Here is a 15,708-nt window from a genome sequence, read left to right on the forward strand (position 1 = left end):
TATATATATATAGATAAATAATGTAATGTATAGATATATAGATAAATAATGTAATGTATAGATGTATAGATAAATAATGTAATGTATAGATGTATAGATAAATAATGTAATGTATAGATATATAGATAATGTAATGTATAGATATATAGATAAATAATGTAATGTATAGATGTATAGATAAATAATGTAATGTATAGATATATAAATAATGTAATGTATAGATATATAAATAATGTAATGTATAGATATATAGATAAATAATGTAATGTATAGATATATTGACAAAAAACTAAACAATTATTAATTATTGCTTTTTCAGAACTTCAACTGCAGAAAAACAATAACCAGAATATTACCAGAAATATTTTTAAATAAATTCTAATTGTTCTAAAACAAATTCAAGTTATAAAGAAAGTATATTTTCCTGTCACTAAGATACTTCAGTCCGGTAATAGTAGTAGATTTAAATTGAATCATTTAATAGTTTAACAATGTGTTTGAATGTTTGTGAGTCTCTCATTCATTCATTCATTTTCCTTCCAATTAGTCCCTTTATTCATCAGGGGTCACCACAGAGGAATGACTTATCCAGCATATGTTTTATGCAGCGGATGCCCTTCCAGCTGCAACCCAGTACTTGGAAACATCCATACAGACTCATTCACACACATACACTACGGCGAATTTAGTTTATACAATTCACCTATTGCCCATGTCTTCGGACTGTGGGGGAAACCGGAGCACACAGAGGAAACCCACGCGAACACGAGGAGAACATGCAAACTCCACACAGCGAATCAGCGACCTTCATCAGGCGACAGTGCTAACCACTGAGCCACTGATGTGTCTGATGTTGATAAAAAATAATAATAGTACTAATAGTAGTACTGTTTTAAATGTAGTCATCTTAATACAGAAATATATTACTGTTGTAAATTAAAGTTGAACTGTGAAATAGTGAAAAATTGGATAATTATAAAGATGAATCCCTCTGAAACATCAAATTACAGTTATTTATTTAAAAGCTCTATTATCATTCAGCCCCATTGGCCTACTTTAATTTCACATTCCATATAGCTGCTGAACCCCTCATTTCAGGAGACACTCTTTTCTACAATATCTGAAATTTTAATTCATGCAAAAAAAAAAAAAAATCTGAATATCACAAAACCAAAAGTCTGTATTAAATAAATATATCTGCTAAATGTAAATAGTGCTGCGCAAAGATTAATCCCAGTATTAATTGCATCCAAAATAAAAGTTTGTGCGGCACGGTGGCTAAGTGGTTAGCACTGTTGCATCTCAGCTAGAAGGTCGCTGGTTCGAGTCCCGGCTGATTCAGTTGGCGTTTCTGTGTGGAGTTTGCATGCTCTCCCCTTGTCCGTGTGGGATTCCTCTGGATGCTCTGGTTTCCCCCACAGTCCAAAGACATGCACTATAGGTGAATTGGATAGACTAAATGGCCGTAGCATATAAGTGTGTGTGTGTGATTGTGAGAGTGTATAGGTTTTTCCTAGTACTGCGTTGCGGCTGCGTAAAACATATGCAGGAATAGTTGGCAATTCATTCCGTTGTGGTGACCTCTGATAAATAAGCGACTAAGCAGAAGGAAAATGAATGAATGGATAAATGTTTGACACATCAGCATTGGCTGACACTTTACTGAAGTTTATGTCGTTTGTTAATAGTGGCTGATGAGTTTTGAACTGAGCTGTGTTTGTCTGGAAGTATCTGCTAGCATATTCTAATGGTGTGACATGAGCACAGGTGATGTTCCTGGGGGAGATCGAGGAGATTCTGGACGTGATTGAACCCTCTCAGTTTATCCGTGTGCAGGAGCCTCTCTTCAAACAGATAGCAGCCTGCATCTCCAGCCCTCATTTCCAGGTCTGCTTCCTCATTCACATTCATTCTTCTTTTTTTCAAGAATAAAGATCACTAGAATGAACAGACAACTTAACAAAATAACAATTACAATTGACTTAAGGTTCAAACATTTACCAAGTTTAAGAGAGCAAGAAAATTTTCAAAGTATTTCCTGTAATTCTTTTTTCTTCTGGAAAAAAGTCTTATTTACATATATAGTTTTTACTTTTTTAAAAGAAATTTTTAAGGTCACTATTATAAGCCATCTTAAGAATGATTTAGTTTTTCTGATTAGCTACAGAACAAACCCCTGTTGTCCGATGACTTTCTTAATGACTGATGACACCTTAATGACTGATGACAAAATACTAAAAACTGAAGCTGTTTCACAACCTTACAAGATCACGGTGATCATGAAAGATTAAAGGCATAGTTCACCCAAAAATGAAAATTCTGTCATTATTTACACACCCTTTACTTGTTTCAAACCTGTATGACGTTCATTGTTCTGTTGAACAGAAAAGAAGATATTTTGAAGAAAGTGGGAAATCTGTAACTATTGACTTCCATAGTATTTGTTTTTCCTACTATGGAAGGTTACAGGTTTCCAGCATTTTTCAGAATATCTTCTTTTGTGTTTAACAGAAAAAAGAAACCCATAAAGATTTGGAACCACGTCAGGATGAGTAAATAGTGAGTAAATTTTCATTTTTGGGTGAATCATCCCTTTAAAGGTGATAAATGTAAGTTTGACTGGTCTAAAGAATAAAAATACCATAATATGTTTTCAGATATTTGAGACGCATAATAAGTGAAAATAATTGTTTGTCTGAAAAACAAGGCTGAAGTCAGTTATTATGCTTTGAAAATGTGCGTTCAGTGTCAGAATGTCTGTCTTTGTTTTGGTCTGTGTAACTCTGGGTTGCCTTGGCAGAAAACACTGCGTAATTCATTTCAGTCATGAAGGATGCCTCTATATATGAGCACATGGCCAAAAATGTGACCTCTGGAGGGCAGTAGCAGCCTCACAGATGTAAAGTTTTAATAATCCACATGAGGTTGTTATTAGCAAATAATACAAATATTACAAACATAAAAATTAGCTGAGTATCTTACAGTCTAATGCTTGATCTTCAGGCATGCTCGCTACTGTTTGTGTCACCAATCTGGCAACCTGTGTGTGCCTCATGTCAGAGGAGGAGGGCTTTGGTGGAAAAAAAAACCCTGTCTGATGTTTTGAATTTGGACTGCAATACCTAGTTCAACCACTATCTGCCAATCCTACTTACTGCACCTTTAATAAACACAAGAAAATCCTTTAACTTCTGTTGTGCAGCTCTACAGTCTCTCCGATTGAGATGACGTCAGCAGTTCGTGTCTTTCTCCCTCATTCTGTGTGTGTGTTGTGTGTCAGGTTGCAGAGCGGGCTCTGTATTTCTGGAATAATGAGTATATTCTGAGTCTGATCGAGGAGAACTGCCAGGTCATCCTGCCTCTGGTGTTCGGGACGCTTTACAGAGTCTCTAAAGAGCACTGGAACCAGTGAGTGTCCTTCTGAACCCTTCACCAACATCCATGCTATTGACATTAGTCAAGAATTCTAAACATTACTGTGTTGTGTTTTTTCAGGACGATCATCTCTCTCATCTACAACGTGTTGAAGACGTTCATGGAGATGAACAGCAAGCTCTTTGACGATCTCACTGCCTCCTACAAAGTGGAGAAACAGAAGTGAGTACAGGACAGTCTTAAAAAAGTTAAATCTCTTTGTGAGTGGATGTGTGAGTGAGTGTGAGTGGATGCTTGTAGTCCATTAGAATTGATAGTACCATGAAACATGGACATTTCATACCACAATTAAGTGGTTGGAGAGAATAAGGGAAGGAAATCTAATACTTTCAATGATGTACAAGCACAAAAATGAACCAGTAGACAGCTTTAAAATGCAACATAATGAGTAATTATTTAAAATGCGTTTTAGACAGGCATTTGTTGTGTATAAATTGATGCATAATTTACAGCTACTTTTCTGTGTGTTGTTTGTTTGAATTAAAAGGTGACAGCTGTATTTATTTCACTTACACATTTAAAGACGGCATGAAATCAAAATTTACTCTTCGTATTTGTATATGTTTATGGTAGTTCTTGTTATAAACTATGCATTTGTGCACTTCATTCATTCTTTTCGGCACAATCCCTTTATTAATTTGGGGTCACCACAGCAGAATGAACCATCAACTTATCCATCATATGTTTTACGCAGTGGATGCCCTTCCATCTGCAACCCATTACTGGGAAACACCCATACACTCCCATTCACACACATACACTACGGACAATTTAGCTTACCCAATTCACCGATAGCGCATGTATTTGGACTGTGGGGGGAAACTGGAGCACCCGGAGGAAACCCACACGAACACAGGGAGAACATGCAAACTCCACACAGAAATGCCAACTGACCCAGCCGAGGCTCAAACCAGCGACCTTCTTGCTGTGAGGTGACAGTGCTACCCACTGTGCCACCACGCCACCCCTGTGCAATTTGTACAATTATTTGGCCCTTGTGAACTTTAAACTTTAAATCAAATACCATAACCTTCCCTTTAAAATGACTTTTCTTCACTTCCTGGTCACATGGAAGGCCTTTAGGGCGGGGCTATCAGGCTTTTCTGATCTTCCTTCATTTTGTTAGGAATGCCCATCTTTCAACAATCCAATCAGTTCCCAAAGAACAAAGTCATGCACTGCCCTACATTTGTTCTCTTTTCAGGACAGTTTTAAGTGGATGTACATCACAATAGCGGAAAAAAAGACAATCTTAACTTCTGTTTCATGGCGACTTTAAAAATTGGAAAGTATTAAAAAAATGTAGCTGTAAAAATCAGGGAAACATTATTAGCAACTATACTAAATGAAATATTAGAAACTAGTACTAACATTTATTAAACTTTTTGCGCTCATACTAGAATTGCTAAAACAGAAATTAAAATGCAAAGAAAAAACATAAAATTAAATACTAAATATAAGGAAATATAAAAAAATATGATTAATACTATTCATAGTAAATACTATCCAGTAATCAACATTTGACGTGGATGCAAACAAGTATTGTTGAATAGTTTTAGGACAAATTTGAGGAAAGGTTTTGCTTTCACTTCAAATGTTGACTAGTGTACATGCATATAGTACTAATACACAGGGTGTGATTTACAGGGGGGATTGACCCCGCTAATTTAGGTTGAATTCTCCCTGAAGGACAGCAAAACAATATGTATGGGGGGTCAGCCCTTTGAAACAGAACAAGTTCACTCTGATCTGTATTTTAAATAATAATGTTAATAATTAAAATAATAGATATCTGTTTGGGGTGATTCAGTGGGTCACTGGTTCGAGCCTCGGCTGAGTCAGTTGGCATTTCTGTGTGTAGATTGCATGTTCTCCCATTGTTCGCGTGGGTTTCCTCCGGGTGCTCCGGTTTATCCTACAAGTCCAAAGACATGCGCTATAGGTGAATTGGGTAAGCTAAATTGTCTGTAGTGTAGGTGTGTGAATGTGAGTGTATGGGTGTTTCCCAGTGTTGGGTTGCAGCTGGAAGGGCATGCGCTGCGTAAAACATATGCTGGATAAGTTGGCGGTCCATTCCGCTGTGGCAACCTGAGATTAATAAAGGCCAAAAGAAGAAAATGAATGAATGAATGAATTTATCAAATGGCTGCAATATAACAAAGAGTGAAAAATGTAATGAATACTTTCCATGCTTATGCCAAAGTCGTTACAATGACTTTTTCCAATTTCTGTGAGCAAATCCAGTATCTTGATCCTCTTTATTGTCACTTGAATTATTTTATTCTCCGTTTCACACTCTTTCTCCCTCATCTCTCCTCAGGGAGCTGAAGAAAGAGCGGGAGCGAGTGGAGCTCTGGAGGAACCTGGAGGACCTGCGCGAGCGGCGGCTGCAGAGTCTGACTGAGGCCAGCAGAAACCAGAAGAACCTGCAGGACCGAGAAAACACCACCAAGAGCCAGTCAGACACCAGCGCTGCCAACACCACCTAGAAAACACACACACACACATACACAAAATCACACACACATCTGAACCAATCAATGCCTCAATCGCTGTCTAAAAACACACATACTCACACACATGCAGACACTACCGTCACAAGCACATGAACGACAGGCTGTCCATATGTAGATATCTGAAAAACACTGAAGCACACATGATCACACAAACGAAATGAGTGAGGTTTAAAGAGAAAAAAATACGCGTCCTACTCTTTCATACACTCTTCTGCATCTTTTCTTTCTAATCCAACACGTCATGCAAAAAAAAACAACAAAAAAAAAAACACCTGCATGGGGCGAGACACACACACATACACACACTTGAAAAATCCAACACGTAAATCCTTCATTACTGTCATTCCAGAACTGGCTCTGTTTCGCTCGGGTACGATCCGAGACCCCCGTCAATCGACCAACAGACTCTGCATACTGTCAAACGCTGAAGAGGAATGAATAACGATGATGACGACTCTTTAAAACGTACAGATTATAATGTTCCTACTTCTACAGCTTATTCTATGAGTACTTCTATGCTAATATAACTGATGTTTTATATATATATCTATATATAAATATGATATCTATGTCTGATTATAGTGTTGGTGGGGGTATTCTAGTGTAGCACCTCATAAACATGACTGAAGTATGCTGCTAGGTAAAACTAAACTGAAGTTCTGAAGTGACAAAAACACTTTAGTCTGTTTTTACGTTTTGATTTTTTTAAATCACAGTCCAAAATGGTTAAGTTAGCAATATTCTCGTTTCTTTCGAACAATGTGTGTCCGGACTATTTATTTTATCAGTATTTATTTCAATCTATTTGCTTATAGACATTCTCTTTTTACGTTTTGTGTTACAATTTTAAGAGTCTTTTTGTTGTATGTTGCGTTTATTTATTGGTGTTAATGGGACGGAACTGTGTGTAGGCACATTGAGAAAGCTTAGGAAGAGATTGATGCGTGTGTGTGTGTGTGTGTGTGGATGTTGTAGAGATGTTTATTACGGTTTAGAAGAAAACAGGGATTAGATCAGAATGTACAATTCACTTTGAGTGTGCGTAAACGCTCAAATGAACTGCCACTGTTGATTATTGATTTACAGTAGTCTGTGTGTATTGGGAAAAGGATGAGAGATGCAAACAAAAAAGAACGCATCTGGATTGACTCCCTTTGTTTGGCTCCTGAGAAATCTGCAGAAACATCACATTTCATAAAAACAAAATGGAAAAGAAACATTGAAATAGAATAGACAAGGCAATAAATATGGACTGAAATTGTACGCATACGTAGCATCACTTAAACTAGAGTTGCACTGTCCTTTTGATCAATGTCTTGTGTTTAAACATAGCAATGTATTTTTGGGGGACGAGCGGCTTTGGGATATGAATGTACAATAGTGGGATGTAAACATGACAAATTGTGTTGAGTAACTCAGAATCAAGAACACTTCTGTCATTATTTTCACTCAACCCTTATGAAAATGAACCAAAGTTTTAAAATAGTCAAAGTATAATAATTAAGGTTTGCTACAAATATCATGGATAAAGGGAGAGTTCATGTAAAGAGGCACATTTACTCACTATTTACTCACTACATAAGTGGTTTCAAACCTTTATGAGTTTCTATATTGAGCACAAAAGAAGATACTTTGGAGAAAGAGTGAAACCGCTCACTTCCATAGTAAGAAAAACAAATACCATGGAAGTAAACGCTTTAAAAATATCTTGTTTTGTATTCAACAGCAGAAAGTCAAACAGGTTTGGAACAAGTAAAGGGTAAGTAAATCATGACAGAACTTACATTTTAAGGTGAACTGTCCCTTTAAACAATACGTCTCAAACTGGATTCGTGCAGGGCTGCAGCTCTGCACAGTTTTGCTCCAACCCTAATCAAACACAGCTGATCCAACTAATCAAGGCGTTGAAGACTACTAAAGACTATTAAGCAGGTGTGATTTGGAGGTGGTTGGAGCTAAAATACACAGAACTGCGGCCCTCCAGGGATTGAGTTTGAGACCACTACTTTAAACTATGGTTAGTGTAACCAAACCATGGATAATTTGTGGTTACCTTGGCTTAACTTAAAAACTTTTTTTATTTTTTCTAAAATGTAAGTAAAACAATGGTTAATTTTCATCAGGGGAACCCTCTGACACTTTCTGGGTTTTGTAGCCTACCTTTTGTGTTACCTCAGAAAGGTGCTGATGATTCAAAGCTGACCTTTTCATTCAGTTTTAGTGAGGCCGATAACGTAGTTCACATCATTGACACGATGCTGATGTCATTCCGCTTATTAAAACACAAGCAGATGTTTAAAACATGTTTGGTTTGCACATAATAGTGTTGTAATGTTCCAGGCTAGATTAGTGACAATTGTAATTAGAGTGATGTCAGATTGTCCTATAAACGCTTTCAAACAGCAAGGCAGGCGGTCGGTTACTTCCCAAAAACGTCTGCTTCTGGACATCAACAGGTGAGTTAAACCCCTTCAGTTCCTTGTTTTATAGCTGCTTTGTGTCGTTCAACATGATTAGGTTTTCGCCTTTTCTATTCAATTTCATCACGGTATAATATTTAGCAGTCTTGAAATGCAGAGTGTCTTGATTTGATGGTTTCATTAGTCACATGACCAGAGCTGTTCCAAGTGACGCCCTTCTGAAAGAACGACCATATTTTATAAATATAGGCTCATATTGAAAAGGTCGATAAAAAGGTCTGTAAGGACTGCTTTGTCTTACATTATAAACTGTACATTTCCAAATATTGTTACATTAAATCAAAGGAAAATATGAAATGCATTTATTGTTGGATTCTTTACCATTTACCCATCATCTTATTTCCCATTAATGTTCTATCAGTACGGATTTTTACAAACTCTGAATGTGACGCATTGCTTTATTTCGATACACTCAGAATAGTAGTAGCGTATAGAAAAAGAATATAGCTACTTAAAATTACTCCTCAACTAACAAAACAAAGCGTTCAAAGTTTGTTTTTTGCTTGCCCAAATAATCTTGTTGTGAACCATTTCTTCAAAGAACCATTATTATTTTTTAGTATAGCCTATTTTGAGGGATGTAAACAACAACAACAACAACGGCCCTAAGCTATTTTCTGTTTTACATTTTTAATTTCTATAGCTTCAGAGAATTCACTAAAGGTCCGCATATTGATAAATATTGTTATGACAGATGTTTTAACATTAAGTGTTGATTGAATTGCCTCTTGTAACAGTTATGAAATAGTTTGATAACAAGCAGGAATGTTTATGGGCCAATGACATCACCATATTGAAATGGTCTAGACAAACTTTATTAACCTTCTCCATTAAAACCTTTGTGAAATTTAATGGTTCTTTGGATGCTAAAGATTTAAGGAACCATCAAATGAATATATAGACCTATAATGATTTGATCCTGATATTCTATACATCTCTGCACTTCATTATTTTGTAAAAATGAATTTGCCCTCACTCACTTGTATTAAAAACCAAAACTTTCCCTTCCCCCTCGAAAAGACTGTTCTTCACTTCTGGCCACGTGGAATGCCTTTTAAGGTGGGGCGATCAGTGGGTCTCATTACTGCTCTGCCTTGTCCATTTGTCAATATTCCTTAATTTTGTTCGCGTCACCCATCTTCCAATATTCCAATCAGATCCCAAAGGTTGAAATCATGCACCGCCCTTAATTTTTTTACTAGTTTCTGGACCATTGAAGATGTAGATCGAAGATATTAGAAAAGTGACCGTCTTCCGTTTCATGTCAATTTTAAGCTGAGTAGTTCTCTTACACTTTATATGAAAAGCCTGTAAGGTAGCTATTTTCTAACAAATACAAGTATAGTACGTTGTAAAAGTATTGTAACAGTCTTGATTCATAAAGGTTTCTATTATAAGCCATTACTAGAAGATAAACAAGTGTCCTTAATTTAAGGCTATAAACATTTTTATTTTAGTCCACTGGAAGCGACATGTTAATTTTATTTAAAATGTACTCCAAGTTCAGTTATATCATATTTATGTTTCAATAATAAAAACGTAATACCCAAACTGAAACAAGGTAAACCAAATGCAATAGAAATGCAATGCATATAAATGATAGCAATAAGCCCCAAGAAGCTGTGGTTTACAGTGAATGTATAACTACTAAGAAGCATAGTTAACCCTCATAAGCGGTTATAAATTCAGATGAAAAGAAAAAAATGTAGGTTCAATTGGCAAATTCAAAGTTTATAACTGCTACATTTAAACTATACCTAAGTTTATACTTAACACTGTTACGTTAAACTAAACAAAGAGAGATTTAGTTCAAAGTATAGTGAAATTGCAATAAGTGCATTGATAGTATGAGCAGGCCTATACATAAAATGTGCTTTACTTAAAGGGAGAGTTCACCCAAAACTGAAAAATCTGCAATCATTTACTTACCCTTCACTTGTCACAAACCTGTAAACGAAGATATTTTGATGAAAGCTGGAAGGTCATAAACCTCCGTGGTTTTTGTTTTACATATTATGGAAGTCGATGGTTACAGGTGTCTTCTTTAGTGTTTATACAGAATAAAGAAACTCCTAAAGGGTTTGGAACCATTCGAGGGAGAGTTAAAAAGTGAGTAAATGTTCATTTTTGTGTGAACTATCCCTTTAAGTATACTTGAACTTAGAGTAAGAAATTGCCAGTGAGTTTAATTTCATCTATCTATCTATCTATCTATCTATCTATCTATCTATCTATCTATCTATCTATCTATCTATCTATCTATCTATCTATCTATCTATCTATCTATCTATCTATCATTAAATCTAATTGACCACCTGACAAACCACAAAGTGTGATCATTCGTGTACATTATAACTTTGTGTTTGAGACCTCTGTCTTGCCTCTAGCTTTTATATATAAGAACAGTGTGTGGAAAGAGTTTGTATAATGTAGTTTGGATAATTTCTATAGAATATGATTCACCATTCAAAAACCTATTAACATCAGCGCACGATGTCGCCATCTGCTGGTCACATGTTGAACTGCAGTCAGTTGAACTATTTTAACACAAATAAAGCCATGTAGTAGTGCTTATAGTGGTATCGCGAGATGTTTAAATATGTATGTGTATATTTCAATTTTTTTTTTTTTTTTTTTTTTTGTATAATATGTGCAACATTCATATTTTCTACATTTTTTTTTTTTAATTTCCTTTGGGGTAAATATGAATTCCTTTTATCAGTGCATGCCTTCTATGTATTTATTTATTTATTTTTAACAGATCATTCAAAATACAATAAATAGTACTTTAAAATGTGTCTTGCGAATCACTTCTCCGTGACCAGGCATGAAGGATTGGCTAATAAAACTGAATTAAATTAAATTCATTTCTTACATCATCAAATACAGTGCTCATCATATACAAGTACACCCTTTACAAATCCATGCTTTAAATGTAATGTTTTACATAGGATGCTTTAAAATGTTATATTTGTGCATATACATTATAGTTTAGTCAGTATGGAAGCCAAACCTGGAACTTATCTTACAAAAAAACTTAAGATCACCGTCCAAAAACTAGTTTAATCTGTTGTTTAAATGCAACAAAATATATTACCTATATTCACAGAGAAATTGCTAAAACATATTGGTGTATACTCATTTAGCACATGTTTGTTATTTATTTCTTTCAGAATGTTTCTTAAGCACCTCTCTGTTTTTTTTTTTTTTTTTTTTTTTTTTTTTTTTTTTTTTTTTTTTCTTTTTGCTCCTGTTTCCTGGGTTTTGTTTCATCACTGCTCTGACGACCTTGCAGAGTTTTCGTAGCTGCGCAGTGCGAGACTTCACTTTTGTTGCTCAAGCCTGGCTGCAGGACTAGGCATCAACACCGATGCATGCTGGGGCCGCTGCCACACCTGGGAGGTGACCAAAGACACCTGCCGTACTACACTTTATACAGCTATAATATATAAATACCAAACAGATTTGAGAATGTGCGGTGCATTTATTTCTGGTATTGTTAGCAGAGGCCGATTGTGGAGCCGCCGAACATCGAGAGGCACCAGCGTGTCTGCACCTACAGCCGCACACGCCATCTGACTGCACGCTGTCTATCATTACCCTCAGGCCTAACAGTGCGACTGCAGCTACTGCTCTACAAATCACACCGAATGTGAGACCTTCTAAAGGACACACACAGACACAACACTCATTCATAGAGTTTTCAAGGTTTGAAAAGTGCTCAGATGTTGGATATAGGCATGGGACAATAACCGTTTTTTTCAAGTAATATAGCGGTTTGGAAAATTTTCTGCTATACCGTTCCTAAGATATCTGTAAGATTTCTTTCTTTATTTTTTTAGTATATCCAGTATCTCTAGCAGAAAAGATATCCAAAGATGCTGTTTTAAATTAAAATCAGTGTTTTTGAAACTAATAAAGACAGCAGAAGTCAATGAAAAAAATAGTTTCTCAAAATAAAATGTGCTGTGTCCCAAGGGGAAAAAGTTTAGCAGTGATCATAATGGTATGATAACCTTGGATAAAAATATCACGGTTTCATGCTTTCACAAATTTACACCGGCCCATGCCTAGTGCTTGAAAATGTAATTGTTTGGCTTTCATAAAAACCCCATTTTACTAAAAATGTAATAATTAACTTTTTTTTAATAAATCTTTTTGCTTTTGGATAAAATGAAAGGTTTGGAGTCTGCACTTTTGATTAAACAGTGGGAGAAGACTCACTTCATGACTAAACATTGCATAGAAATTCAAATATATATAAATTTAAGGGGAAAGACGGCATTTAAATTGACATTTAAGAGTAAATGACAGTAAGTCAAGGTTAGAAAAATCTACTACTAATAGCATCTGATATAATGTGATGAAGCGTCTGAGTTCACCCCAGTTCATCCCATTATGAAAAGGAATATTTTTATCCATTTCTCAGTGAATATATGTAATATATTTGTTGCATTTGAACAAAACAGATTTTTTTTAAACTGACATATTTAGTAAAATAATGTTTTAGTCACAGAACATCTTTAGAAGTAGAAAGAGCATACATTTAAATGTATGCCAAATATTGGAAAAAAAATGACAAACTACAAAATTTCAACAATTAAATTTTTTTTTCTCTTTAATTTTTATTTAATATTTTTCCATAACTTATATTTCATTAGATTAGGTCCAGATTTGGCTTCGGTACTGACTAATCTAATGTATAGACCATTTCAGTGTGGTGATGTCATTGGCCCATGAACATTTCCTGCTTGTTATCAAACTATTTTACAACTGTTACAAGAGACATTTCAATCATAACTTAATGTTAAAACCGCTATCATAACATTTATTTATCAATATGTGGACCTTTTTGGATTATGAGAAGCTATAGAAACTAAAAATGTAAAACAGGAAATACGTTTTTGGGACCATTATTTTTATTTACATCCCTCAAAATGAGTTGCGTGGGTTTACTTCAGGTGCTTCGGTTTCCCTCATAGTCCACAGACATGCGATTATAGGCAGCCTGATTTCACGAGAAAACGTAAGGATTTTCCGTTTTGTAAGTTTAGTGCCTAATTTGTACATTTTCGCATGACTGAACTCGTATGAATTTGTACGATTTTAAAAAGTTGGTGTGGCGACTAAGCCCAGCCGTCATTGGGTGATGAGCAAATTGTACTAAATTGAACTAATTGCCGTGAGTTTGTGTTGAAATAGGTGAATCGAATAAACTTTGCCATAGTGTATGTGTGCAAATGTGAGTGTATGGGTGTTTCCCAGTGATGGGTTGCAGCTGGAAGGGCATCCGCTGTGTAAAACATATGCTGGATAAGTTGGTGGTTCATTCCGCTGCGGCGACCCCTGATGAACAAAAGGGACTAAACCGAAGATGGATGGATGAATGAATGAGAGATTTGTGAGGTGTGTACTTGTATGTTGAGCACTATAAATGTGTAATTTCCCACGCTTGTAACGTGTTTAAAAATGCACCTGAAAAGTGCTTAAATTCGATTTAAGCAAACCCCTTTACACAGTCTCTTTCTCTTATGCACAGACATTTATATGGTTGGCAACACTGTACAATATAGTTGGCAACAGTTGGAAACACTGTACAATACACTTGTTAACATTATATAAATTGTGGGTTAAAAGAGAGCAATAAATTGCAGCATTTGATTTGTTAATATTAGTAAAACAATAGTGTACTTTCACTAATGTAAACAGATGCAACTAGATTTTAAGAATGCCTGATTTTCAAACTCGCAAGAACTGAAGTTAATCATGTTTCATCAAAAGTTCATGCTTATATAAATGAACCGATACTGTAAAGTGTTATGATTATTAATAGTGTTTGTCATTACAGTCTCATTATAAAACGTACACCGCAAAAGTCATGTACTTTTATTAAAAAAAGATTAGACACATTTTGTGCAAACATCATCTCATAAATACTGAATATGTAAGATACATTCTTTATGCCATCAGGTGGCAGCGACGTTAGAGTAGTGTTTTTCAGAAAAGTGTATCTGATGGTATTTGCCATTGTTTTATATAGAATTGTTGCATTTAGTTGTGTACTTTCTGTCTTTAGACTACATATGAAAACATTTCACTCATGCTATTATGTTAGAACAGAGAAAAGTATATGAATTATTTGTATTATGCCAGAAGTTCGGGGTCGGAGTGATTTTTATTTGCTTCTAAAATGTGTTTTCAAGTCTGCATTTATTTGACTTGAAGCACAGTGCAATAGTGTGTGTGTTGTTGTTGTTGTTGTTGGTACTTTTAAAAAACATAATTTTTATTATTTTCAATGGAAAAAATTAAGAGATCTCTAGAAAAATCCCAATTTCTCTGCATTTATTATTTATGGGTTTGAGTTAAATCTTGTTTAATTCTACAATTCTAATGGCATATTGTTATAGATGTATCCTAAGATATGCCATAACTTATTTTAAATGTAAAAATTCTCATCAGTAGTTTACAAAATGATTAAAGCAATAGCTACATACAGTAAAATACAAATGTTACCATTTTTTGCTTAATGTAATGCATTTAATTGAATGCATTAACTAATATAATTAGTTTCTTTAAAAAATCTTCATAACCCCAAACTTCTCAATTGTAGTCAAGTGTATTTAATGAAATGAAATAAGTAAAAAAAAATGTATGCAAAGACTAATAAAAGCTGTAAAATCTGAAATTTAAATCAAAACCGCATACTTTCATAATTGTACATCATTCTTCGTCGTTATTTGAGTCTCAGTATCGGGATTTGTGGCACATGCTGCAGCGACAGGCCCGCGCCGTCAGCATCTCCATATCAGCATGATGGCGCCCTCGAGAACAGTAAAGACGAATTTTAACCTGCGAAAACACACACCAAAGTATGAATGAGGTGATGAAGACAGAGCGAACATAGGCTACTTTCTTTTCACATTTTCTTAGCTATAATAATCTGTTCTGGCTAAAATTTTTACTGTGCTGATGGAAATGACGTCTAGAAATCCACAAAGGACCATTAAAGTGTTTTGTCAGGATGGCTAATAATTGCTGCTTCTGATGTAAAAACGTTTTTAGTAATAAATAATGGCCTTAATCTGGCAATGAGGCGTTTTACCTTGGCGTCTTTGCTGATGGGTGCAGCAGCGGGAGGCGGAGGTGATGTTGTGGGTGAAGTTTGACGCGAGCAGAACCGAGTACCGCGAGGGGAAAGCGCTGGACTCGCAGTATCCACACACGCGTACACAGTTGGGTTCCTCGACATGTCCCCCTCTTGTCAGTCCGTACCG

The 15,708-nt window shown here is 35.4% G+C and overlaps 2 protein-coding genes across 2 annotated transcripts in view; one reads left to right on the forward strand and one right to left on the reverse strand.

Moving 5' to 3' along the window:
* Positions 1-8,711, forward strand: part of LOC130220288 (serine/threonine-protein phosphatase 2A 56 kDa regulatory subunit beta isoform-like) — a gene marked incomplete at its 5' end in the record, with an annotated part of 32,151 nt that extends 23,440 nt beyond the window's left edge. The window contains 4 exons of the mRNA XM_056452660.1: positions 1,768-1,887; positions 3,281-3,408; positions 3,496-3,597; positions 5,756-8,711. Of these exons, the coding sequence (XP_056308635.1) occupies positions 1,768-1,887; positions 3,281-3,408; positions 3,496-3,597; positions 5,756-5,924 (519 nt within the window). The remainder of the gene's footprint in view (positions 1-1,767; positions 1,888-3,280; positions 3,409-3,495; positions 3,598-5,755) is intronic.
* A 6,249-nt stretch (positions 8,712-14,960) lies between these two features.
* Positions 14,961-15,700, reverse strand: gpha2 (glycoprotein hormone subunit alpha 2; the record flags this gene model as incomplete). The annotated part of the gene is given in 4 exon segments (XM_056452661.1): positions 14,961-15,283; positions 15,537-15,554; positions 15,556-15,663; positions 15,665-15,700. Coding segments are annotated over 4 exon segments (267 nt in total), but the record flags the coding sequence as incomplete, so codon positions are not given.
* Positions 15,701-15,708: the final 8 nt, after the last annotated feature.

Source organism: Danio aesculapii, unplaced genomic scaffold (genome assembly GCF_903798145.1).
Source record: "Danio aesculapii unplaced genomic scaffold, fDanAes4.1, whole genome shotgun sequence".
NCBI classification, from domain to species: Eukaryota; Metazoa; Chordata; class Actinopteri; order Cypriniformes; family Danionidae; genus Danio; species Danio aesculapii.